The sequence below is a fragment of the Symsagittifera roscoffensis genome, chromosome 3 (assembly GCF_963678635.1).
Source record: "Symsagittifera roscoffensis chromosome 3, txSymRosc1.1, whole genome shotgun sequence".
Lineage (NCBI taxonomy): Eukaryota > Metazoa > Xenacoelomorpha > Acoela > Convolutidae > Symsagittifera > Symsagittifera roscoffensis.
This window is the reverse complement of record NC_087064.1, coordinates 23,185,003-23,212,968: the sequence shown is the minus strand read 5'-3', so window position 1 is coordinate 23,212,968 and position 27,966 is coordinate 23,185,003. Positions and strand designations below refer to the sequence as shown.

The 27,966-nt window shown below is 33.5% G+C and overlaps 5 protein-coding genes across 6 annotated transcripts in view; 3 read left to right on the top strand and 2 right to left on the bottom strand.

The window, feature by feature from the left end:
- The window catches only part of LOC134841151 (uncharacterized), a 28,138-nt gene extending 14,086 nt beyond the window's left edge, over positions 1-14,052 (bottom strand). The window contains exon 1 of the mRNA XM_063856952.1: positions 13,446-14,052. Coding sequence (XP_063713022.1) covers positions 13,446-13,996 — 551 coding nt within the window. The 5' untranslated portion in view covers positions 13,997-14,052. The remainder of the gene's footprint in view (positions 1-13,445) is intronic.
- Positions 1-27,966, top strand: part of LOC134841892 (dnaJ homolog subfamily B member 6-like) — a 463,167-nt gene that overhangs the window by 107,561 nt on the left and 327,640 nt on the right. The gene's annotated exons all lie outside the window — the stretch shown is intronic.
- The window catches only part of LOC134841887 (E3 ubiquitin-protein ligase NEDD4-like), a 378,569-nt gene that overhangs the window by 107,562 nt on the left and 243,041 nt on the right, over positions 1-27,966 (top strand). The window lies entirely within an intron of this gene.
- Positions 1-27,966, bottom strand: part of LOC134841889 (leucine-rich repeat-containing protein 45-like) — a 449,626-nt gene that overhangs the window by 233,908 nt on the left and 187,752 nt on the right. The window lies entirely within an intron of this gene.
- LOC134841891 (endophilin-A-like) overlaps positions 1-27,966 on the top strand; it is a 259,814-nt gene that overhangs the window by 107,562 nt on the left and 124,286 nt on the right. The gene's annotated exons all lie outside the window — the stretch shown is intronic.

Here is a 27,966-nt window from a genome sequence, read left to right as displayed (position 1 = left end):
TTTCTCATTCAAATTATAAAAAAGTTGGTTTCTTCTTATGAAAGCTGGTTTTGGTAGCTTAATTTAGCGCTTCCTTGCCAATGAAAAGTCATTGACTGTCAATCTTGCAGTATTTTACTATATTCAACTGCTTTTCCCCAGAAGATATTAGAGGAAAGTGAAACAAAAATAAGGATATCCGGTTGATGTGGGGGTAGCACAGACTATTTAGACTACATTCTGAATGAAAAGTGGTTACTTGTTTATTATACTTAAAATCGTTTCTTTTTGTGCGTGTCTTTATGAGATTTATACACAAACGTGAAGAACGTTAGTGAATTAGAGATAACCTTCAACAGTTGTTTTCGAAAAACTACCAGCAAACAAACAAAGTTTCGATGACAACTTAACTTTTCTTGATTATGTCTAACGTACTAAACTTGTACGCGTTTAAATTGACAAATGGATTATATTGACAAAAAAATATTAGGATTATAATCCATTTTTAATGGATTATAATGTACTATTTTGTCATTTTATAGATGATGACCATATTATGACAATATAATCGATTATGATCCATGGGCGCTCGGTTCGGTTAAACAGGAAATGAGATAACTTTGAAAAAATTGGAAAATTCTTGATAAACCTCTCGAAAAAATCCATTATAATCGATTGTAATTGATTATAATGGATTATGTTTGCATAAAAAATATTAGGATTATAATCCATTTTTAAAGGATTATAATCAATTATTTTGTATTTTTATAGATGGTGATCATATTATGAAAATATAACCGATTATGATCCATGGGCGTTCGATGCGGGAATTCTGTAAAAATTGTAGCATCTATTGTTCTGATCCATTTTTTGTGTAATTTCAACCCAAGTAGTCGTTTAAAAGTATAGTTCCATTGAAAATCTCTCTTAGAATCCTGATCTTCAAAAACTGCCAATAACCCCAAATAAAAGTCACACCTGATACTTTCAATGATTTGACTTTACATGAAAAAAAGTGACAAATAAAACAAAGAAATGCTTACTAGTTTTCCTGTTTTTTTTTTCATTCACCTGAAGATCATCAATTACAATTCAAGTGGTCTGACGGGTCTAAACTTCTGAGAGAGTTTTCGCATCGGATTCATCAAAAACGGTAGGGCCATGCTTATAAACGAGTACCTCAAAATAATTTCAGAAAAAACGGTTTACAAATAATCTTTTGCAGTAATTTTAGCTAAAACTAACTCAGACTAGCTCTTTCTTTTGGCTTTGGCTTCTGGGCGTTTTTTCAATTTTCCTCTGAAAACTTGCATGACAGATCATTTTAAGTCAGTTTTTTTTCAATGTTTGGTCTTGAAGTCCTTCAAAAGTTAGACATTGCTGAAAAACGCATTTTTTTGCCATTTTATTGTCTAAAGGTCAGAATTATTTCAGAAATTTTAAGAGGAATTTTTTTTGGAAAATTCTTCGCATTTTTTCACAACAATTTTTCGGAAAACTTGGTGAAAACTATACTTGATACGCAATTTTTGGCAAAAAATTCTAAAGGTTGGAATAAGCTGCGCATAAGTTTTCCTTCGGTCCCCCCTTTGGTACTTTTTAAGAAATCCATTTTTGGCCCTACATTTTTTTAACGGCTTTTTTAACCGTGCCCAAAACGGCTTTTTTAACCTTTTTTTTTCATTTTTTTTTTCAAAATTTGCCTGTGGCGCAGAAAATTTGGCCAAAACAGCGTCTTTTTAGTGCATTAGGAGAGCTCAATTTGGTCGACAAAAAAAGGTCGTCAAAATTTTCGAAACTTTTTTGAAAATCCGCCCCCCCCCCCCGAGAAAATCCTAGATCCGCCCCTGTCAGTAAAACGTTTTCGACCGGAATTGATAGAGAGAAAAAATAAGCGTTTACTTACTGTCAAGCGTTTACTTACTGCCGTTAAGTCAGCGCGGCTGGTTAATTAATCATCGAGACTAGAAACTGTCAGCGCAACTTCACTAGGCGCGTGGGGCAAACAGAGGAAAGAGACATGGGTAAATTTATTGGAGTGAAGGAAATTAGAACGGGCGACATGAAAAGAGCTGAAAAAGGGCAGATTTGGACAGGGTGTCAATTGGAACTCAAATCAGAGGCAACAAATGTAAATTGCTTTTCTACTTCAGTTTTTATTATACCCATTTTGACCTTTTTACACCAAAAAAGCTAGTTACAATATTCATATAATGGTTCTGAAAAAAGCTTATCATGTAATTCTCATAGATTAGAATTAATTGAGTAGTGCATTTAAAAAAAAATATTTAGTTCCCCACGAAACATCAAATTCAATTGACGGAGAAGTGTAAAGAGGTTCAGTGGAACTAATGTTATCCAATCATGTTTTTAGAACTAAAATCGAACTATATGTACAACAAGACTGCTCGTATCAGGGCGAAGCCCTAAATTTTGCGACTGCCTTTTAAGGTCTATGAATCATCAATAACTTGCAAAAACTGAACGTCAAAAAAAATATTATTTTTTTTTAGTTTAGAATTTTTTGTGAAAAGCATCTCCCCACACGATATTTAAAGTACAAAGTGATAGACTTTGCACCGAGTAACAAATCAATTATGGCAAATAAGCTTACTTCAACCAATTTGGAACGATTTTCTCCGCTTACGCGTTAATTCCCAAAATGACCAAAATGGCAATTTTTAAACCCCCATTACGTTACAAAAAATGATCACAGGTGAAATATCTTTTCAATTTTAAGCTCAAGGCAAAAATACCTTTTGAATGATATTAAACAAATTCCGTCAAAAATAGCTAATTAAAAAGTCGTATTTTGTCTGAAGAAAAAAAACACCACCCCAAGCACAGATATTCAGTTACTTTTGTTACGAAAGTCGGAACAATAACTATGCCTTTGGGCGTAAAATTCGGATTCCGCGACTAAGTTGAAAGGAACATTGTCTCGGAATACGCGAATAAAAACTTTTTTCTGTATTCTTTTCGGATGCCTTTGATAACGTGCAATTCAAAACCAAACTACTTAAACATAGCTTTGATAGCTTTGATTTAAATATAGCACAAAATTTAATGGTCTGACAATTTACGTCAGATGGAAATTATTTGTGGATTCCACAACATGTTGGAAAGCAGTAACTTTGGTGGAAATTTGGCCTGTTTTTCCGACTTTGGGAGAAAACGAGATAATTATGCTTGGTGTGGTTTTTTACTCAGTCAATGTTTGGATATTGAAGAAAAATTTTTTAACAAAAAACTTATACTCTATTGAAGATATTGACTCCCCGAATCAAAGTTCTGGAAGTTTGAAAATAGAAAATTTGGCCATGATTTGCACTATTTTATTCGCGCTTTGAAGATTTTATTCATATTGCTGAAAACGTAACGCGAATTATTTATGCGTAGCAAAAAATCCCGCAGAACAAAATTGCTCCAAATTGAATTGAGGCTAGCTAGTGGGTCGTATTAATTTCGTATGACTGATATTTTCACACTTGATCTTCGATATTGTCCAAAATTAATAGTTTTCCAATGTTTTCAAAAACTATTCGAGACCAATTAGAGGACAGTCAGAACATTCAGCGTTTTGTCCTGATATACGAGCAGTCTTGTTCAAAGATGTGTCTCGGAGTTCCCCAGATAAAAATGCAAAATTTTGCGCGTCCATAAAAAGTTGTTTCGCTTCGGGACGCTAAGTTTCTAGTAATTTTGATGTCTGTTCTAAAAAATTTTATAAAATAAAAATTCCATAACTGCCCGAAAAACAATTTATTGCTCTTTTTCTCCAAAATATCTGTTCTCAAAACAAACTTGCTAAAAATCTAGAAAAATAAGTTTCGTAAATACCTTCAGATTGTAATCGTATATTTTTGAGATTCATAAATTGAGAGTGTTTCTCCTTTTTCTACTTTTTTGTGTTCCTGTAGTATCGTTATTTTTGTTCCGAACATTGAAAATGGGGAGGAAATTTGCTTTCGGGGTGTTTGTTTTTCTTTTTGTTTGTTTTCCACGCAACATCAGGTACCACAACCAATCGTTGCACTGAGTTGAGTGATTTATCATATTAAAGCCCATTCAGTCATGATTCGAACTACATCAAAAAACTTTTTGAAAATTTTCTCGGTGTCAAGAAAGACCGGTTTAAAATTTTGGAATTTCGACATTTTTGAGCGAATGAGCAAGCTTACATTAGCTTATTTATGCTTAATTTAAGCCTTGAAAAATTAGTTTTACTCTAACGAAGTTAGTTTATAGAGTTTTGGCTTCATCTTAGGAATCAAAAACTTAAAAATTTGGGAAAAAATTTCTGAAAAGTTATAAAAAAACTTTCAACCCTTTTTAAAAATTATTTTTGTTTTTCTCTTTATTTGAGTAGTTGTTTTTGAATTTGCATATTTTATATGACTGAAGAAAATGCCCAAACTTATGCCCATACTTTTTCGCTCGGATTTGTTTATCACACCAAGCCGAAAAAACGACACTATTCGGACAAACGTTTTTTTTGTAATTTTTAAGCGTGGTCGGAACACTCTGTACTACTTGCACAATCACCGGCTATCCTTGTTTTAAAATATTTCTGAGTTATAGATTATGATGAATGCAAGCTATGAAAAACAAGCGCCCGAAAGTGAACTGCAAGCAAAATTTTTTTTATGGCGAGGACCACCCGCGCCAATTATCATTCGTTTTCGTTTTATAACTAATTCGATTAATAGAGCAAACTTTGCAAACTTTGCAAGAAATTGTATGAAATTTTTATAGATATAAATTTCAAACACGTTCAACCGACCCCATCTCCATTTTTATTAAAGTTTACCACCCAACTTCCTCACCTTACAGTTTCCTAACCAGAGATATGTTAACTGGGGGAACAAACTGGGGAAGAAGGGTTTAAATTGAATTTGGGGTGGGAGCAGGGGCGGAGAGGGGGGTTCTCTACAGTTCAATACAAATAAAAAAAATAGATAAAAAATAATTGCTTGATGAAAAATGAATTAAGTCAAGTTTTGCATCTTGAAAAAAAACGGCAACACGTACTTACTTGTCCAAAAATACGAAAATACACTGCTTACAATTGAAATCGTTATATTGCAAAGCTAAGTAGTCTCGAAGCAGAACCGCTCCATTCAGTGTCAGTGTTTCAGTGTTTGCCACTTGGGTCAAGGTGCTCACTTAATGTTTCCGCTTTCAAACTCAAGCACATATCAGTGTCGACCAAAATATAATGGTCGAGACTGGGGTTTGAGTCGAGCACAAACTCAAAACATACCACGAGCACGATCTAAACATATCGAAATCCAGTCGAGTATGGTCGAAACATACCTAGAGCACGGTCGAAACATACCTCAAGAACGATCGAAAACTAACAATTGCCAATCAAAAATTTTTTTGGTTTGCTCAAATTTCCTAAAATACTCAGATTTTCCGCGGTATTCTGCAACTTCAAAGTTTTCCCGCACTAGAGTTTCATGGAAAATTGATTATATTGGGTTGTTTTGGTAAAAAAATTTAACCCATATATTCGATTTTCTTGACCCTTCTAATCATGAAAATGGATTTTTAGGGATTATAATCAAATATATTTAGCATTCAATTAATCCATTTTTGGTTTCATTAAATTGATTGTTTTTTGTCGAAAAATATATGAAACTTGATTTTTTTTGCAACTTGATTTTTTTTGAATTTTTTACTCTATTTTTGCCGCTTTCTGCAAAATTAGAACCCGAAAGAACATGTTCCTCCATGTTTACAATACCTCTTCCTCAATAATGTTCGACATACAGAAATACTTTCAGACACCCACATTCTCCACGACCCCAAACAATCCCCCTACAAAGAAACACCCTACACCCTTCCGCCTAACTGCATACCCTTCTTACCCCCTTTACGTTTATAGCCTCCCCTAGTTTACCATCCATACAATTTTTGTCCCCCACCCCTAAAATTTCTCCCCATACCATAAAAATTGAAGCTAGGAGAGAAGTAAATTGAATAAAGGCAGGTGCAACACAGGATCAACAAAATTTGAGAAACAAAAAGTATTCAACGAAATAAAAGGAGTAAAATTTTATCTGCCAAGTTTAGTCTAATTTTTTGCGATTTTCAAATGAAACGTGTAAGCCAAGTGTAACTGTCAATTTGTGAAAACACTACCCTCTATTTGAAAATTATAAACCAGCTGAAAAAAAATCTTTCGTAATAAATTATAATCTATTATAATCGATTAAAGTAGATTCTAATCCATTTTAATCTATTTTTACCGATGTTTCAAAAAAACTGTGGAGAGTCATTATAAAAACCTTGATATTTCCATGAAACACCAGTGTGGGCATATGCGTAAGCCTTTCAAAAGTTCATTTTTTTCGTTGAGTCGCTTTCATCGATTTTTAAGTTTTTAGGGTAGTAGAAAACCTTTGCTAGATAAAAATCCACAATGATTACATTTGGCAAAAAAATAATAATTAAAGCCAACTTCTACGAGTGATCATAATGTGAGAAGAAAAATTTGTTATTAAAGTGTTCTGAACTAGGTAAAAGTTTATAATATATCTGAAAAATTACTAGCCCCGCTTGACCAAAACCTCTATTCATACAAATTCTGTAAAAGAAACTTTTGTTGTCATACAAATATATGTAACACCATACGTACGGAAATTTTTACATAGAGTCGAAGCTATGCTTTGCAAACACTTATGAGAAAATGACAGAAAAACAGCTTTGCAAAGTGAAAAAAAAGAAAAAATGGAAATAAGCCTCGAATTAGTAAAACTTTACTAACTGACAATATCGAACCTGATCCCTAGAAACTCAGAGTCTCCGCTCTGCCATGAACCAACAAACACTAATCACAAATAAAGCGGTTACAAATGCTTATAAATTGCCAATGCGATGCAGGAAAAACTGAAGACATCCAGGCTAACTTTGCTATTAGTAAATTCAAAAGCATAGTACCAAATTATTTCTAAAAATATTTCAAAAATTTTAAGAGAAATATTGAATTGGAAAATTTCTAAAATAGAGTTTTTTTGTTTTACTGATATTTGAAGCAAATAGTTTTTTGAACAATGAGAAAAAAGTAATGTGTTAATTTTTTACTGTCAAAGCACATGCTATTAAAAGCTGTAAAGATGCCCCAAAAGCGGCACCAATATTTGCGATTAGTTTAGAAAAAAAATAGTCGTACTATAACAGTACATCACTAAAGTTTGCTAGTGTGAAGAACTATATGAATATAGTTGTTAATGCATATATATGGGCTGACCAGTATTGTTTTAAAACTGCAAAAAAAGTTTATGTTTTTTCTAACTGCGCTCACTTTTTTCGTTTTTTTTTCAAAAATTCAAAACAAATTTTTTCTTTTGAAACACCTTCTAATCAAGCTGACGATTTTTCACGGATTATTTGCCAGTGCATAATCTCCATCAAACATAAATTAAACGTTTTTTATAGAATTTTAACTAAGAACATTAGTTTTTAGTGTATAGCTGAAAATTTTTTACTTTGAAAAATTTAGTGGTTGAAAATTGCGGCATGTTTTTGCAACAGCATAAAGCTTATCTTACAAAACAAAATCAAAAAAAATATCAGTCTGATTTCAGACAAAATGTTTCATGGTCATTTTTGTCTCTTCTATGTGAAAACTTGAGTTTGGACTACGTTTCAGAAAACATTGTAATTTTTTTTCACTTGGACTGGAAATAAAAATTTTTGAGAATAGAAGTGATGTTGCGTCTAGAAAGAAGAAAATTACTTTTATGTAAATACTCCAGTTTTCAGGTTCGGAATTTGTGTGATAACCATTTTTCCGTCGACTTCAAGGATGAAATTGTATGATGAAGCCTTTTTTTGTGTATGAATTTATATGAAAAGCGTTTTTTTTTGCATGAGAACTAACCCGAACTTTTGTGAGAACCAATTTGACGTTCTGTTTTTTGAGATGTTACTTTCAGGGTAGCTTTTTGGAAAAAAAACGAAAAAAAAAAAATTTTTTTTTTTGAAAAAGTTATTATAATAAGTAAAAATTTATTGAAAATTTATTATTTGAAAAATTTGTTGTTACTAAATTTGTTACAAATCAAAAGTAAGAGTTTTCTATTTGAATAAGTATTCACTTTCTCCTTGAACTCTGAAAAACGGATTTATTTTGTATTTCTCGACGAGACATTTTTCGTAGATCTGAGTTAACTGAACAAAAATTCAAGTCATAATTCGGAGAAAATGCAAGTGATAAAATTTTTGTAAAAAGTGTATATATATATATATATATATATATATATATATATATATATAAATATACTGAGGCGGATCTAAGATTTTCTGGAGGGGGAGGCCAATTTTCAAAAATTTTTGAAAATATTGACGACCTTTTTTTTAGGCAGAGCAAATTGATTTTCCCAGCTCTCCTAAAGCACTAACAAGACGCTGTTTTGGCCAAATTTTTGGCACCGCAGGCAATATTTTGAAAAACAGGTCAAAAAAGCCAATTTTAGAAAAATTTTAGGGTCGATCAGCCAAAAAGGGATTTCTTAAATAGTACCAAAGAGGGGACCCTTTGGGTCAGCAGGGTGTCGAATCCCTGAGAAATACTTTTTTTAATTCACACAGTTCATTCATTTTGAAAACCACTGTTCCAAGGTAAAATTGTAAAATTGAGTTTTTATGTAGTGGTATGTGTATATCTTGTGGGGGAGAGAGTCGAAAAACGGGACGTAAACTATTATGAATGGACTGTGGATTGATGGTTGCGTATATTTAACTTACCTAATTACGCGTTGTGCTCAGATGTTGCATAATTACTCTGTTCAAACATATTATAAATCGCCATTGAGCTGGAAAAGTTAAACAATGGGAAAGTGTTATTTTAAAGCGGGTCTTTATAATGAGGTAGGGTTTGTCATAGGAATCAGAAAATGGTGCTTATGCAAAAACGGACTAATTGTAGACTCTAAAGTTATTCATGCACTTCAAATTGTTCTCTCTCTCTCTCTCTCTCTCTCTATGTGTGTGTGTGTGTTTCTAAGTTGAAATCACAATCGGACCATCACAACCAAAATCTCCTCTCAAAACCCAATTTCAATTTCAGATAATATTTCTCTCCTCAGAAATTATCTTATCTAACATAACAATTTGCGTCCGACCTCAATCCCCTGTCAATTTTCTTTACTCTGCTGGATTTAAGGTTTTCGATTACTACTGCAGAAAAATCAGCCCCTAAGAACTGAAAAAAAAGAGAAAAATATCATGAAATATGTCTTTCTACTAGGGTGTACTAACAGTTTTAGGACAGAAAAAGCTTAGTTGGAGCTCATTATGAAATCACAGTTCATTTGGTACTTACATATGGTGAAATGAACCGTATCTTAATGAAAACCATTTGGTCGTTTCAATTTTGAATGAAATTGGAAACAGAACATCTCCGGAGTTTCCGAAGAGCTCTTGTTGATAATGAAAAACAGACACAATTGAAATGAAGACTGATGTTCAACATTCAATCCCAAGTTGAGGTTTGCAATTTAAGTTCCAATTGGCTCAACCAAAAATGTGTGTGATTTGACCGAAGATAGTTTAATTCGATGAAAAAAAAAACTGCGCGTGGAAGTCAAACTGGAAAAAATTTTCCGCGTTGAACAAGCAAACATTCTGCCTATTTTAACCGATTATAAAAACCAAAAATAAATAAGATGTTTGGGTTGACATAAACGCTAGATATACAGTTCACTTTTCGATACATTTCATCAGGGGCGGATCTAGGCTTATAAGAGGTCGACCAAACTGTTTTTCCGAGTTCTCCTAATCACTAATAAGACCTCAGCCGAATTTTTGAAAAAACTCGTATTTAGGATGTTTTTGGACAGTTTTGACCAAAAATCTTGTTTTTACAGCGCCCACATTAAAAAACATTGGCGCCAAAGGTGACTTAGAAAGCTTGTAAGGTCAGTCAGCCAAAAATGCAGGTAATAAAACAGTACCAGAGGGGGGTCCCTTTGGCTAATCAGGGATCAAAATCCTGAAAGGATTCCAAACTCCCTCCTTAAATCAAACTCCCTCCCTAAATCAACCATTGCGCATCATGAACTTAGAAATTATCTGAAACATATATAACTAGCATTTTCTCCATTCTATGAAATAGTTTGGACCCAATTTTTTATTGTAACGACTTGTAAGACTAAAAGTTTCCATAAACTATGAAACTGTAGATTTGTTTTTTTTTGTCTTCCGATGTTCTCTTGCTTGTGTTTTAACGCAGTTATCTTGGATAATGACAAATTCACAGAATATCTGAATTTAGAAATACAAAACACACACGATTTCTCGAGCGGTTTTAGAAAAAAACAAGGAATTTGATAATCGGAGCAAAAAAAAACACATAATTTGCTTATATTTTTTGCTAATAGCAACTTCTATTTAAAAAGAAAATTCAGTAACTTATATTTAAAAAGAAAAGCAAGCAAGGAAACCAGATAAAACAGCTGTGTATAATATAGCTTTTGAAATTTTTGAGCATCTGGGCAATTTGCTCACTTGAGAACAGAATTTGTTTTGAGATTAAAAACTAAGACTATAAGTTTCATTGGGAACTTTTGAAAACAACCTGCTATGACAGCAAAAATATTGGTCATACAATTTTAATAGTAAAAAAATACACTAATACCATCTTAATGACAAAATCGTAAAAAGTTTTAGACACGGAATAAAAAAATTCTCCAGGTAATCAAACAGACAACCGATAAAAAGCATTTGAATTGAGAAAACCCTCCTTGTTACTAATTGTTCCAGCTCGGGGATCTTATGCACTAAGTGGCCCAAAAAGAAAAACCTATATTAAAAAATTTCGATTAATGGAAATTCATGGTTAATGGCATGCACCGCAGCTCGGTATAATGGTATAATTCGTATGAAGAGTATGCTTGGGTGTTCTTGAATTTTGTATGCTTGGGTGGTCTCGAACTAACCTCCAACCCTCGAATAGAAAACCATCGTGTATATATTTCAACTTCAAATTAAATAATAAAAAATATAGTCACTCTGATTTTTAATGACTCAAAACATTAAACATACCTGCTTTTGACTGAGAATTGAAGTCAGCAATAATTAGATAAAAATGAAGAAAATTGAACGAGCAAAAAAATCATCAACAATTTAATTATTGCGGGCCAATTAAACAACAGTCAAAACGATGGTCGAACATTATTTTTTGTTCAAACCAGAATTTTATCGGTTGGCTTGCGATTTGTTTTTTATATGTAACCGAGGAAATTATGCAAGAATTTTTTTCTCAGGAATATCTGAGCGGAAAAGGAGGGACTAAGTTCATTAATTGCATCCGCTTTTTTCTCAGTATTTTCTTAAGCTTGTCTGTTTTTCAGTTTGCTTATCGAGCATAAACTGTGTGAACGACTAAAACCCTCTCTTCATATCTCTACATTATTTTACTTGTTCAGTAACAACATAAGGATGTCGAAATATATAATCGAAGCAATAAATGTATGAAAAAAAACTGGGAATGGAAAAAAATCCGTTCAACAAAAAAGGTAATAAAGGTACCAATCAGTGGATAATTGAATCAAATCAAATGATCAGTTGACCCAATCGTAAGCCAGATGGCCGGATGTTGTGCAAGTATTGCAAATTCCGACCGCAGTAATCTTCCTTAACACGATAGGATAAAAAATGTTCATAGTTTTTTGGCTTCAGGAATAAAAAGACAAATAAATAAATTTTTCTAAAAAGTCTGTTGAGCCAAATTTTTCAGTCTCTTTTACCTAAAGTTGCCTAAACGAGAAAATAAACATTTTCTCTAAATTTTTTTAAAAGCCTCAAAAGCGCGATCAAAATTATACCAAAAAAAAGTAAGGAAATTTTAAATTATATCTGCGTTCATTAATATGGTCGGATCCTTGCTGCTACTTCTACATCATCAAAGGGGCGGATCTAGGATTTTTTCGAGGAGGGAGGCGGGTTTTCAAGAAAAAAATGTCGAAAATTTTTTCTGACGAAATTGATTTTCTTTGCTCTCCCAATTTACTATAATAAAAACACTATTTGACAAATTTTTCTGCGCCTTTACTCCTTTACAGCCCCCATCTCAAGGTTTACCCCTTTTGCCCCCAGCCCACACCTACCACCCCCCCCCCCCTGACTACCTCAGACATCCCCCACCTGAACCACCCCCCCCCCCTTGAGTGGTTCAGGTGGGGGATGTCTCAGGTGGTCAGGTGTGTGTGGAGGGGGGGGGGGGGTGTGGTTCTGGTGTGAGGGGAAGAAAATGAGATATCGAGTAACATAATAACAGTAACAAAAATCAAAGTTGCGCAGAAAAAAGTTAAACAATAAGTAATGAACTTTAGTTTAAAAAGTTGAAAAGATTTTATGTGCGTTGAAATTCGCATCTCAATAAAAAGAAAAAAAATCGATTATACTTGAGTTTCCTTGTCAGTGTCCACAAAAGTGATAACGAATCAATTATATTGGATTAATTATGGCTTTTGTTGCCTCGAAATATAGTAATAGTATAATCCGTTTTTGATTGATTATAACTGATTTTTTATTTCATCTTTGTGGACACTGAGAACGAAACTCAACTAGAATCGGTTTTTAATCATGGAACTCCAATGCGGGCCCTCAAAATTAGTATAGGTTGGCACCGAAGGCGCCTTTGGAAAATTTTTAGGGTCAGACAGCCAAAAATGAATATCTCAAAATAGTTCAAAGGGGGGAAATATTTTTTTTTTCAAATTTAAAAGGTGATGAAACGATTTTCTTTGAAAGCGAAACAGATCAAAATTGAAATTAAGGCAATCCAATCTCAAAACGGAAACATTTCTAACAAATATTGCTCAAAACTGAGAAAAAATAAATTGACTTCACGACCCAATCGTACCTGAACTGGCTGCATTATTATACCACTCTCAATTCGCAACAAAAGTTCTTAGGTATCTATAAATTCGTAACAAAAAGACCACTCTAGACCAAAGTTCATTCTGTTTGGGAAATAAAGTAAGTTTCCAAACAACAAAAGTTCTGGCAACTGGAGGGTGGCATTTTTTCTCGTTCTCTAGTCAGGCCTGTGCTAGTCAGCTAGTCCTTGACCTTTTGTAGCTTTTCAAAATTGAAGTTCTATAAAAGTAACAAAAGGTAACTAACTCAGTCGGTTTTGATTGATTTGAGGGTACTTGTTGTGAATACACAGATATAAATATGTCAACTAGTCAAATAAACAGTCAATTGAGGTTTTTGGGAATTCTAAATAGAGCAGAGCCGTTTGTTGTATAATGGGCCTTGTCTGACTCTGCTAAAGGCTGGGGGGCTAGTTCAAGTTAGCGGAATTAAAAAGCCGAAAAAAGCCATCAGAAGGCAGGTAGAGATTAAGTTATTATCTCTTTGCTGATATCCCTGTATTGGGTCCAAATCCATCCCCTAAACAGATTAATGCGTGGGCTATTATATCTAATGGTTTGATTGACTAAACTCACCTCAAGGCCATCGCTTCTAATCTATCTCCTTTCTCCTCTTCGACTGCAGCAGGAGCAGAGTAGTATTTGATCACATGACCACCAGCAGCAGAGCGGTTTGAGAGTTTCTGTAATTTAATCAGAAGTTGTTCCCCGTTGGGGTCGTCAGCTAGTTTAGGCAAGGGTACTGTTATGATACTAATTTCAGGAGCAGCAGATTCTCCCCCTGAATTAACATGGCTTCCACTAGTTTCATGCATATCAGCGGCGGAGGTAAGAATTAGGGACGATAAACTCCTTCTTTCCAAGATTCTTTTCTTATTTTCTTTTGATTTAATATTTTCGGTGCCAATGACGTGGCGAGAACGATGGTGGATGTTGTTCCTACTGTTACTGTGATTTGAATTGGCGCTGTTGTCTGGGGATAATGAGTCTGAATTTGATGGGTGAGTGTCGATGTTGGCGTGTGTAAGTGGGACTGGCGATGATGAATGATTGCAAATGCAAGTTGTCAGAATAAGAGCAATGCTGCAGAATCGGCACATAAAACTGCAGCCTAACAAACTAACCATATCAGATCAGATCGAATCAACTCGGACTCAAAAGATGATGATAATAATGACAAGAAGAAGACGAATGATGAAGATGAGTGTGAAGAAATGTGGCTACAAGTAAGAAAAATTACTTCTTTGTTTTTTTTTGAAAAAAAAAAAGAAATCAAAGATAAATTCAAAAAACAAATGGCCACAGTTTTTGGGCAGTTTTCTAAAACTTTAGGACTTTAAGTGAATTCTCCGAGATGTTATTGCAAATTTTAGTGTCTTCATTTTCTTGAGGGACCCATCTACATGTTTGGGAGACAACTATATGATACTTGTACAGCGGAAAATTTCTTGGCAGAAACTTTTCAATCACCCTTGCGCATATACAATCCTGAGAAAATTCTTGTCAACTCACCCCAATTGATGTTTTCACTGAAAACAAACGATCAGTCTGAGGGCTGTTTTTTCATAATCTTTGTAAACGCTGTGTTTCTGTGATGTAATATATCTAATTGAAAACAGTAGCAAAAAATTGACAGATAACTAATAATCGATCATAAATACTCATTTTCCTTGGTATAGCTAAAATGTAAGAATGCTGTCCAATCGTAACAGCTCTGTGAAAAAAGCCCTATCTTCGACAAACTAAAGGTCCTAATTTTCTAACATTTCTAACTCTACAAGAATAATGATTTAATAAAAAATGATTTGGGGTTTTTCTAAATGAAATATGACTTCAAGGATGAAATGAGGGATAAGAGCGGACAGGCAAAGAGTGAACACTTAATTCGGTCACGACACCCCGTAAACTTCAGATTTTTCTCAGTTTCCTGACAGTAATTTCGTTAATTTCAGCCAACTCTCATTTCACAACGGGCTATTTTTTTATGGTCCGTGTCAATTTATCAGTGTTTGCATTTTATAAGCGTTTAATTTGCATCACTAAACAAAAGGAAAGTTGTTCAACCGGTCATGAATGGGTTCCTTATAGCACCACCCAGTTCTTGCTTTTTTTTATAGCTAAACACACGTTTGCCACACTCCATAATAACTAATGACATCGTAAAAGACTGGCAATTGGGCCATTTTGATCTGGATAGTAGTATTTTATAACTAGAGAACTGAACAAGCCATTGGCAGAAACAAATATATAAAGTAATTGTTCGATGGTACGATCACTCGACCATTGACTAAGCTAGTATAAACAACTGTAAGTTTTTTGTTGGTATGATGAAAGTTTAATAGGCCCTGTTAAAATATTTCAGCCCCTCTGATTGTCGATGAGTTTCTACGAAAAGCTGATATTGAAGATAAAGGGCGGAATGGAACAAGAGTTTATAAAAACAACCCGTATTTGAACTATAGCCCAAGGCCCAAACCCAGATTCGCATGTACAAACAGAGGGCTTGTGTGGGTTGTTTCCAATTAATCCCATCAGCTGTTCTCGTAATCTGAAAAAGGTAAACAAAGTCGTCAATAAACAAGTTAAACGAAAACAGAAGCAAATGTCAGGCGAAGGATTAAAAGCTAAACGTCTCCTGTTCTGAAAAGGCCCGGGCAATGATTAAACAGTCTGTAAGAAGAGTATAATAACTATTGTCTTTTTCGTTCATAAAATTTTTTTAAAACAAAAAGTAGCAAAAAGTGAGAAAAATCGATTTCAAAAAAGAGGAGCGAAGAAAGAAGAAGATTGCGATAAATTACGAACAGCAGATAGGGGGTTATTGAGACTGTTCTACTCTCTTGTCTGCCTGAAAATCTATTCAACTTCAATAATTTATCCGCCTCTCAGGAATCAGAATACCACAACTAGGCTCTGCTTTCCGCAGCCCCAGCGCCTAAGCTGAAACACCTGAACAACTGCAGGTTAAAAATCTGTTAGAAAAGGGCAACGAAGATGATTTGGAAAAACACACAAAATTATTCGGAAACAAAAAAGTTTTTCAATTGACAATTGAAGTATCTCTGTGTAATTTACATGGCAGAGTTGAATTTTGGCTAAAAAAAGTTTTTTTTTTTTGCAGTTTGGTTTTTAAAACAAACCAGCAAACGAATCGTCGTCAAGTTTGGTCAGTTATCTTCATCCGACTGAACGTTTTAATTTCAATTTTAGCGTAAGAACTCCAAAACAGTGGTATTTTTGCTGTTTGCTTTTGAACAACTTACTGCTGAGGAAATGTTAGAAAGTGTCTTTGCTTCTGAGATGTGTCGGTTTAAAGTAGGTCAAAAGTGGTGTCCAAATTAGAGATGTTATCAGACAGATTGTTAAACTAAACTGTCATCTGTCATCCGGATACCAGCAAGACTCTTTCAGAGTGGGGACTAGTCCCTCTGGCAGTTATCTCGAGACTCTTCACTGGATAATCTCTTCACGCGGTGGAAGTCTAATCAGACTAGTACTCGAAACAACATCGCCACATACACGCACGTATGCAGAACAAATATCAAAGCCACTTATTATTCAACCCCTCCCCCATGCAAAATATGCAGTAAATGGAATGAAGGTTCAAATTTGAATAGATTGGCGGGAAGGGAGATTAATTCAAAAAGCGTAAGTGGCTTCAAATGTGTTGCCTTACCGGGTTGCTTGTAATCGAACATGATAACCCAATCAACCCAAGTATGAAACGAAAAAGACCGCCTCTGCGATAAAAATTGGGTTGTAATATGGAAACTGGTTGTATAGCGAGAGGGGAGGGCCAGTTTTGGATCAAAGACAGCGTTGGATAGGACCTCCCGCCCTAAATTTTTCTGTCTGTTGAGTCGGTGGATTATTAATGTGGATCTAAAATGACATTTATACCAAAACAAAAGCTCTAGTGTTTGATTGATTTGATAGGAGAAAGTAAGCCAGAAACAAAAGGACGGATAAATTGAGAATGATTGAATGCATTAAAGCAACCCAAACTTTCTCTCTGCAAAGTGCCGCTGGGGGACTACTTGTTTCTCTCTTAATTTGACAAATATTGAAACAACAGTCAAAGTCTGTTCATAAACAGCGTGAAAACTTCAATCGAGCATGCCCCGGAACAGAGAAATGACCTCCTTTCTTTCTAGGAATTGTGTCGCGGTCAAATCATTATTTGCTTGCGTCCCCCTGCTCTTACCCTTCCCCTTTTTTCACAGTGAGCCTTGAACTTTTTTTTATAAATTGACCCATCAGTGTGGGTTTCAGAGGGGAAATAATTGAAAGAAGATCGAATTACCACGGTATACGGAATGGACTGAACTGGTTATAAATGTCTCAAGTGAACGAGAAAAAATTATTTTCTGACAATAATTTAATTAGAAATAGGACAATCCATTAATAAAACAAACAAATCTCCCTCTCTCTCCTACAGTTGCTACTGGTAAGCCATAATAAAGGGGAAACTTGGCAACCAACGGTGCAACTTTCTGAAAAAAGCTGCCCCTTTCCAGGTCGAATGCTTTCATTTCATGTTTAGCTTAGTAATATTTTTACAAAAACGTTTTAAAATGAAATTCTTGAAGCTTCGCAGACAAACTTTCCGGATAAAAACTAACCCAGCATAACCCAGAGTCAAAAAAATTCTAAGGGAACGTTTATCTGTAGCATAACTCAATCGGTGTATGAACAGCTGAATGAGAGGCTCCAAAATATTCAATAAATTGATGCTTTTGGAATCTAACATCTAGCAGTTTAAAAACTCATTAAACATCGCTGTAGATAAACATGCTCAGTAAACTTTTTGGCTTTTTGTTATGATGATTAGCTCTAATCAAATGATATTGTATCCGAAACAAAAAAAATCCTGCCAAAATTATTTATGCCTAAATCCTGCCTAAATAGTATTTTAAGTGACTGGTACGCCAAAAAAGTTTAGAAGCAAAGGGTATCGTTAAGTTTTCAGGACAAAGCATGATTATCGATTTCGCAAACAAGACCGGGGCTAGAATGAAAAAATAAATAAAATCTCATTACGAGGCCAAACTGTGTATTAAGTGAATTGTAGGCGAATTCCCCAACAAGGAAGCTCTCTTTGATTTTCTTTGATATTTTTTTTCTCAATTTCTTTGACTTTTCCGACATTTTTTTAAGCATGTTTAAGACCTACTAACACTTAAAATAAGCCCCTACCCAGGCTTCGTAATGCTCATCAAAACATAATATGTTCAAAGTTTGTCTCAATTTAGGAAATAGTAATACGTTTAGTAAAGTAGAAGCGAAAAAAGTCCTGTTCGAATTTACCTGAAGCTCCAATTTAAAAAGTGAAAATGGACTTGATTTTTGGCAAGACGTAACAGCTTAACTTTTAGCTACGTTGTTTTTGGTGCATTGGGATCACGGACAAATAGCTAAGAGTCGTTTGTTTTTTTTTGGCTGAAATTATGAGCGAATAACTGCTCTTAGCTTTCTGAAACATAATAACTATAAAAAAAAAAGGTTTTGGCGTTTCATAATTCCAAAAACTCTTTTATAACTGTATCTATTAACATTTTGATTTTCTTAATATAAGAAAGAATAGCCACTGGTGGCATTTGACGAAACTCATCTATTCGATCACATAAAATGTTAAACTGAACAGCATCTTAAAAAGTTTTTTGAAGATTTTTTTTGCTTTTTTGAATGAATTTTTTGAAATTTTTGTATTGAAAATAAAAATTTTGTGATTTAAGTATCTTTTTACTATATTTCAGAGAAATTTAGAAAAACTTGAGAAATTTAGAAAAATGAGTTCAAAGAATAAATTGGTTTTCATTGCTGGTTTTTGATAACTAACTTTTGATTTTGGGAAACAGATATTTTATTGTCGTTGCTAAGCACTAAAAGCATTTTTAACTACTTTATTGTAGTTTCATAGGATGGTTGCAATTTTCAAAGAGAAAGCGGAAGATTTTGCTAGGGGAATTTTTTATGTTCCATGTTTTGGAGAAAGTGAGAAAAAATAAATGCTTGTGTTGGCTTTTCTACTTATTCAGACCAATAAAGTTTGGGGATCGTATGGATTGGTCCAAGGTTTTTGGATTACAAGCGAAATCCATATGGCTTAGAGTTTTTCTCTTATGTTTGATAATGGCAGTACACATTTTTTTAGCTAATCTAATCAAATTTTATTTCTTTTAAATAATCGAGACCAGTTAAGAGATAGTCGGGACGTTCAGCGCTTTGCCCTATCTTAGAAAAATTTCTTATAGCATTTTAATTTTTTTTATCCAAGGCACAAAAAAAGTAATTTCACCTGCAATCAATTTTCATAAGTTTATTTGGGTTTGAAAATTGCTCTTTTACCAAATCGGTACAAAGTGCGCACAATATATGGCAATCTTGTAAAACGCGTAAGCTTAATTATTAAATATTCAGCCTAATTAGACCATTTCAAGCTATTTTGTATATTTAAGATTACTAATTAAAATATAAAACTAGGATATCCGGTTACTGTGCTAGTAGCACAGAAAGTTCCGACCATAGTCTTAAAAAAACTACAAAAAAAAGCTTTTTTTTTCAGTTCTTTGTCGTTTTTTTTCTACGTGATTTGATAAAAAAGGACTTAAATATATTTCAGACATATTCGAAACTCAGTAAAATAGACAAATAAAAAAAATTGTAGAAAATGACGGCAAAAAAATTCAAAAAAGGCGTTTAGAAACTCCAAAAACTAAATTTATTAGCTAAGAACTAAGTTATTAGGGCTTAAAACATAAACACAATGTTATAAGTCTACTCGATCGCTTTATTTAAACAAAATTGAATTAAATTCAAAAGATTTAAACCTTTTTTCTCGATACCGAAAAAAAAATTGATAAGATTTTTTTGTCTTTCAAATAACAATTGAAAAGGCTTCAATTCCTTATATCACTTGAACTCGGCCCATTTCCCATCTTTATTTGGGGCACCAGAAAGTTTGGGGATCATATGGATTGGTTTACAAACAAAAAATCGCACGGTTGTTGAAGTCCCAGAACAGTTAATTTTTTCTTGAAGTTTTTTTTATGTTCCATCACAATGAATATGGACTTATTTTGCTTGCGTATATACATTGAAGCAATCTTTTGTTTTTTTTATGATTCCTTTTCAATGAAACAATTGAAATGAAACAATTAAAATTGGGTTAGCACTTAAATTTAATCTAGGTGTAACAGTATTTTCTATCTCAAGTTTCTAAATGTTTAACTATAAATAACTGAACAAACCGAAAATAGTTGCAAAAAAATTTTAGAAACAATTCTTAATTCGATTGAGTTTTTGGTTATATTTTTGAAATAAGTGCTCAAATATCTTATGTAAATGGAAAAAAAAATGAAAAAGAAATGTTTATGAAGCACAGAATTTTTATAAGTCTACTCTCTCGTTTTTCTTACTCAAAATTGAAATAAATTTAAAAAAATGTAAACCAATTTTTCTCGATACCGAAAAAAATGTTTCATTTCAATTGTTATTACTCTCGAGTTATTACCCATTCCACCTTTCTGAACTTTCCTGGGATTGTTTCACTGTTTTCAACCGATTGCACGTACTGGCAAATTTTTAATGCGTTTTTAGAAAACTTATTTTGATTAAAATGGATTTTCGCAGGATAAATTTTTCAGCTAAATGGACTTGAATTATTTTAGGACCTTTAAAATCTCTGTTGCTGCTGATCAAAAAATCTTTAAGTCTGACATTTGATCTCATTTTTTATTTCACTGTCGTCATTTTTTAGTTCCCGTGGTAGGTGAGAATGGCTTATTAAGTTGAGGATCATTAAGGTACAAAGTTGAGAGAAAACAAAAAAAAAAGAATTAAAAAACCTATTTAAGTCAATTTGATTCGACTCAAATGCAATGTCGATGATCTGCGTAGAAGTTTATACAATCTTTATGAATAGCATTTATCTGTATAAAAATGATTGCAAACCACTTCCGGTTTCAAAAAAACATCAACCTGTAGAAAACCATCGATACTGTCAAGTAAGAGTAAAAGTAAACTAAAAATTAAGATATACATTTTTTCGATTTTTTTCACTAATGAATTTATATTAGTTGCAATGAATACTCTTCCAACTTTCTCACATTTGCAACGTCTCATCGCTCATTTTCAAACTTTTGCTAAGTTGCTGTGTACCATCAAACAATTCCGGTACTAGTAAAACTATATAACAACCAAAAGTATAAACTCAATCTGCAACCTGTTGTTGTCGGAACGTGTATTTTTTTGGTCATAATTCAGACTTTTTTGATAACGCAGCCAGAAGTCGAACCGAAATTGAATTAAGTTTAATTAGTCAATGCTTTTAACTGCAGGAGAGCACTTAGGTAGAAAATGTTTTAAAAATGAACTGTCAATCTACGCGCAGTTTTGACAAGGTTTCAACCAAGAGTATGTTTTTTCTGGAGCGCCGAAGCTAAAAGTTGATCAAAAAGTTTTGATAACACTATTTAAGAAAACAAAAAAAAACATATACTAAATAAGGCTATCCGGTTACTGTGCAAGTAGCACAAAATCTTTGAATAGTCTTGAAAAAAAACAAAAGCTTTCTTTTCAAATTAATAATTTTTTGCGATGTGATGTGATAAAAAAATCTGAAATATATTTTATGCATATTCGACACTCATAGAAAAACAAAAAAAAATATAGAAAAATTACTATGAAAACAAATTTTTTTCTAAAAAATTCAAAACGGAGCTATAAAACTCCAAAAACTGTTTTTAATTGCTTAAAACTAAGTTTTCAGGGATTTAACGTAGTATAAATAAGCTGTTGTAGCTCTGCTCGGTCCCTTTAAAAAATTTAAAACAGTTTTTCTCGATACTGAGAAAACTTTTTGAAAAGACTCTAATGTCGTTCGAATATCAACCGAAAGGGCTTAAATTTGATATATCACTTGCACTCGACCCACTCCAATGATTATTTATGTTACTTGATTTTGCGTGGAAAACAAAAAAAGAGCTAACACAAACCCGAAAACAAATTTCCGCCACATTTTTCCAATGGTCGGAACAACAATGGTCTAAATATTGAAAAAAAAACCAACACGGTAAGTAAAGTGCGAAGTAAAGTAAATATTGTCTAGCGATGTGAAGCTTCTTCAAAATAAGTTTCTTCAATTCAAACTGCAGCGATTTTTAGGCCTGACCAAATCGTCGCTCACACGTTAATAGAACGAAACCTTTGTCCTAAATAGCCGAATAGGCAATTTCCAAAATACCATAAGTTTATAAAACTGAAATGCAGGTAAAACAATTTTGAAGCTTGAAATCATGGCGTCAACATTTTGTATTGTTATAAAAAATTGGCTAAAAACTAATTAAAATGGTGAAGTTTGATTGAAGAAAAGACTACACCAGGCACACAAAATTTATCTTTTTTGTAAGTCGCAATAACACCAAAATGAGAAAATATACAAGCGAGGATCTAATTTACTTATTATCCAAGTTATCCAAAAGCAAATTCTCTAAATTTCAATTATCCTAAAGCAAATTGCTTTGATAATGACGTTTTGTATATGGCAATCTCAAAACTTGAAAGTACGAAATGAAAAAATGTAAGCGCTGTCGTTTACAAAAAAGCTTGAAGTTTAAATTTGAATTCAATGAGCATTTCTCCAAAAAACCGAATGTTTAAATGAAATTAACATTTGTAAGTGATATTCATCAAATCAATTCATACCGATTAAGATTGCGGAATAAATGTTTGCAAAACTTGGAGAGCGAGAAAAAAATAAGAAGAGATGCACATGGTAGTTTAAAGACCAAATTGACAAACTAATTTTATGAAACTGGCCAGAGATACCATTAATTTATGTCGATTAAAACAAATGATATGAAAAAAAATTGAGCATTCTTTATTTTACTTACCAGAACCAAAAACATTGAAGAAAAAACTTATCAAGTAAAATTTTTTTCTCGTTTTGACATTTATTTGTTCTTCAAGAAAAAAATGGAAAAAAAATGGAAACATTTGAAATCATTTTGAAGATGAAAAAATTCATAAGCTTAAACTTAGCAATTTTTCTTGTGAAGAATATTTTTTCAATTTTTTTTTGCGCTGAATCAAGCGATTTCTATTTAAAACCCCCATATGAAATCTAACAAAAAATCTCGATCCCTCTGAATAAAACAGTAAACTTGCACTAGAGCTTTCTATTGAGAATTCTTGTTTCGCTGCAATATAATTGGTCGAAAACTCGCCTCAACGAAAGAGGGAGGGGAGTTCCTTCAAAACAAGGGGAGACTATTAAGTAGATCCAAAAAATCAATCAGGCTATTTTCGACGAATTGGACCATATGAAAATTTTTTCCAAAATCAATTTAGGAGGGAGATTGTCCACTTGGTTATAAGTAGAAAATTTTCAACCAGGTTTGAGCATAGTAAATGCAGACCTTACGAATTGAATTTTTGTTTTCAACTTAGGGAGAAGGTTGATGACATGGGTTGACAAATTTACTTTTCGATAACATAGCAAAATGTTAAACCTCAGGGGATATTCTCATGATGGAGGAACCGAATAAGGAAAAGTTTAATCAATCAGAATTGTTAGACGTTCATATTGGCCAGATGACTCTTGCACAAAAGCAACGTAAATATTACTAGAAAATGATTTATAGTAGCACAGCCAAATTTTGCTGCACAATTCGAAAAGATATATCATTTATTTTTGTATTTTGAGTTCCTATTTTAAAAAGGAAAGTTGGATGATTTCCAATACCGACTTCGGTTTTGGATTATTTGGGAAAAATTAATAGATCTTCTTGGCTTGTTCTCTGCTTGTCAATAATCATTTTAGTGACATGGATTTAATCGTTTTCTTTGAGATTTTTGAAATTTCTTTGATATTTTTGAATACTATATTCTGATTTGCTGAAAATAACAAGGAATTGATTTTCAGCATCCATGTTCTCCAGTATAAAGGACGTCACAAATTATCAATTTTTATTTCACGTTTTTTCAACATTTTTTCTGTTTTTGAAATCACCGATTACAGAACTAGTTTTCCTTCTAAGTACCTGTGTCGAGAAATTATATGCCAAATCAATGAATGTCTTGCGGAAATTTCTAAATAGCTAATTTGGTTTTAAAAAAATTTGGGAGAAGTTATGTAGGGTTTCTAACCTTCTTTATCTGTAAACTTTCTGAAAAAAATAAGAAAAAGAAATTAAAAGCACATGACCTTGAGATGACAAATGAGAATTGATACTATGTAAATTGAATTGCCCCATTTTGAATTGCTCGATTTTGATGATAAATGAATTTTATTTATCTGAAAAACCATCGGAGAATTTGGGTGTATAATTTCCTAAAAGGCCCATCAAAAGCTATTGACGCTCTAACAGCTGTAGTTTTATTTGCCGGACACCATCTGTTACGCGTGTTTAAAAAATTACTTAGCTTTTAGAAAAATTGTTTCAAATTTAAATGATTTCCTTCAATATTGATGCGAACTTATTATCAAAAGGTATCTGGACCTAAACAAATGTTGAGATCAATTAATCTTGAAAAAAAATCGGGCTATCGTTTTCTAAAAAGAAGTGATACTATAGACAACCAAAATATAAAAAACGTCAAACTGATGCGACTAGCATTTTTTGTTCTTACTTTTAAAAAAAATAATGGATTGTTTTAGGTAGACTTTTTGCAGAAAGTTTGAATTTCCAAGCAGCTTTTTTCAGTTAAGTTATTCAAAACATCAGAAAAAGAGTATCGACACCCACATCAAAGAAAACGTTTATGATGTTATAGTACTTCTGTTTTTTGTAAAATGAATATACTATTTTAACTCTGATAGTTTTTGTGAGGTTGTGGCAGTTTGAACATTTTCATTTTGACTAATAACGCGTGAGCGTCGATTTAGTCCGGCTCAGAAATTGTTCAAATTTGATTTGAAGCAAACCATTTGGAACTCTAAATACGGCGCTAAACGATTACTTAATGTCTTTTCTCTTTATAAAGCCTAAAGGGAGAAGTAGGAGAATTTTTTTCAAAAAATAATCGGAAAGGAAATACTTTTTGCCCGACTTTCGATACGAAAGTAACGGAATATTTGTGCTCGGGGTGGGTTTTTTTTCTTCAGACAAATTTCGAATTTTTACCTAGCCATTTTTGACGGAATCTTTTTATATCATTCGAAAAGTATTGTTGTCTTGAGCTCAAATTTGAAAAGATATTTCACCTGTGATCATTTTTTGTAGAGTTACGGGGGTTTAAAGATTGCCATTTTGGCCAATTCGTGACAATTAAGGCGCGATATATTTCGCGCTATTAACGCGTAAGCGGAGATTTAATCAGTCTTAGAAATCGTTGCAAATTGGTTGAACGAAGCTTATTTGCCATAATTGATTTGTTACAAGGAACAAAATCTATCCTTTTGTACTTTATATGGCGTGTGGGGGGATGATTTTCATAAAAAATTTCAAATTTTAGAAATTTTTTTTTTCATTTTGTTTTATTTCATTGAATTTTTTAAATGTTATTACTGCTGCATAAACCTTAAAAGGCAGTCGGAACATTCAGGGCTTCGCCCTGATACGAGCAGTCTTGTTTTGTTTTGCTTTTAAGTTTGATCAGTCTATTAGTTTCTTTAAAAAGTGTCCGATTTCTTAGAGCATGTTGTTTTCTTGAGCCATGATGAGCTAGGCAAAGAAGGCAAAGCCTGAATTATCGAAGCCGGTTGTTCAAGATTGAAACTAAAATGAAAGCATATCAAGACCAGCTAGTCTAGCGGTAACGTACTTGACCTGAAACCGAAAGTTGGCCGTTTCGAATCTCGGTCATTCCAAGTATTTTATTACTAAAAAACTTGGAATACACTTGCTTTGAACCAGATAAAAAATGTTCCTAAGTCAAACTTGTTTTTAAATGATGTTCTGGACATGAACTTAATTAGTCTTTGGCCAGAATTGACTTCTAACTTCTGGCAAGCGTAAAAATCCTCACTTATTGGCAAAAGCAGTGACAATAAAATCGCTTTCGATTTCGATTTCGTTTAAAACTTGATAAAATTGTTCCGAAACAGATATTATTCCGTTGTTTCCTCTTAATGATTTTCGATAATTATTGAAGGAAAAATATATATATTGAACAATCGTGTTTTCAATCGAGATACATACAGCCAATATACAGACCGACAATATACTCGACCGACCCACCACAGACCGAACACAGGTGGAAACATGGTCTGCCGACAATCGACGACAAACCAGACTAAACCCTTGACGACTCAGTTTTTTATGAGTGAGAAGTACCTCAGTGAAAGGTGTGTGCAATTTCACGAAGGTGTATGCAGACAGCTACCTGCAAGTGAGACAGGAATCTCCCCAGCCGTTTTTGATGGCCGAAGTTGACAAAAAAAAACTATTGTAAGACATAACTTTTCAGTTTAGTTTCTTCATAAACCAGAGCTATAATTGTTTTACGATCCTTTAAAGTTTTTTATTGTGACCCATCAAATCCATTCAGTGTGTTAAAATGTTGATTTCATTATGTTTACCGTGCTTTTGCCAATAGTCTAACCCAAATACCCCACCCAGAAAATCCGAAATTCAAAAAAAAAATCGAAAATCGAAAAAATTGACTAAAAGTTAAAATTTTGGTTTCATTTGCTAGTTTATAGTTAGTAGTTGATAACTCAAACCCGAACCCACCGTTCCGACCCGTTAGAAAAAAATTTCGTGAAAATTTTTGAGAAAATTTTTGCAAATTGAAAGATCCGAAATCGACCCCAAATCGTCTAATTTCGGTACTGAACTGACGTAGACGATAAGAAAAAAAATTCTCGAAAAAAAAAAAAATTCATTTTTTTTGCGAAAAACAAACAGCCCGGCAAACGTAAGCACTGCAAAATTACGCAGTGTACAGACCCCTTGCACTGTATCAAGTCAATCCCTATGAGTTTTTGCAACTCCGGTTGTTTCTGAGCAGGTGTGAGATTCTCAAAATCCGGTTGATTTGATTCCCCCCAGATTTTTTTTATCGTGCCGAATGCCGTCGTAAATGTATATATTAGCCGCTAGCTCGCTCTCTCGTGCTCATAAAACGCTACGTATAGCCGAGCAAAACCGTATATCGCAATACTGTTATGCCCTTGGTGGTTTAAGTCTCAACCACAAGTACCAATCAAAACGTGCCCAAACTTTTTTAGACGGCGAATTAGCCCATAGAAAAAATATATAATCATCTGGCACGACCTGATCAACAATTCAATCAGCAAGCACAATAGTAATAACGATACAGCACTCACGGAACTCGAACTGCGCAACATTCTGCTTCATTACAAAAGTAATATTGCTGCAATTGGATATTGTCAACGAGTCGAAACTCCTAATATCTACGATTTGCTTTGCTCAACGGGCATTTTAATTTTAAGCGTGACTGGCGACTTAATCTCTCAGCGTAAGCAGAAAGACACTCGCTTACTCCGTCAGTACTTCCAAATTCACCAAGAAACTGACCTTGAACTAAAGTCTTTCTCGATAGTCCGAAGTAATACGGCAAACTTAAGAAAAATAAAGAACAAAAAAAGCGACACTCTCAAAAAAAGCGTCGTGCCGAACGCAACCGCCGCCTAACTGTCGAATCTGCAGCAAAGAACCTTTGATATTCTTTGTAGTGTCTATGTATTTCAATTTGTAATTCAATTCTAAATTACTGTTTTCCTTTTTTTTTATTTCCGCTCGCTCTAAATCGTAAAGGTGAACTTCCCCACTCCCTTTTGTAAAGTAAAGTGTGACAATCTTTATTGCAACTCCGGTTTTTTCTGAGCAGGTGTGAAGAGTGACATCACACTTGACTTTTTAATCCCCTTTTTTCGATAGTTCACAACCGCCCGCTTTTCCTTTATTTAAAGCTAAGTCATGACAGATAAGCAAGCTCAGAAGCTGTCTAGGTGTTTTGACGGACGTAGGAAATATGATGAGGAATTTTATAGGCTCTATTCAGATCTGAAAGACTCACTCTTAGCAAAGGTAAGAACAGTCAAAGTTGAAAGGTCTATCCAGCAGTGCCAAATAGCAATAGAAAACGCAATAAGGGAAAACGACGACCTTCGCATTCTTGCTCAAAAAAC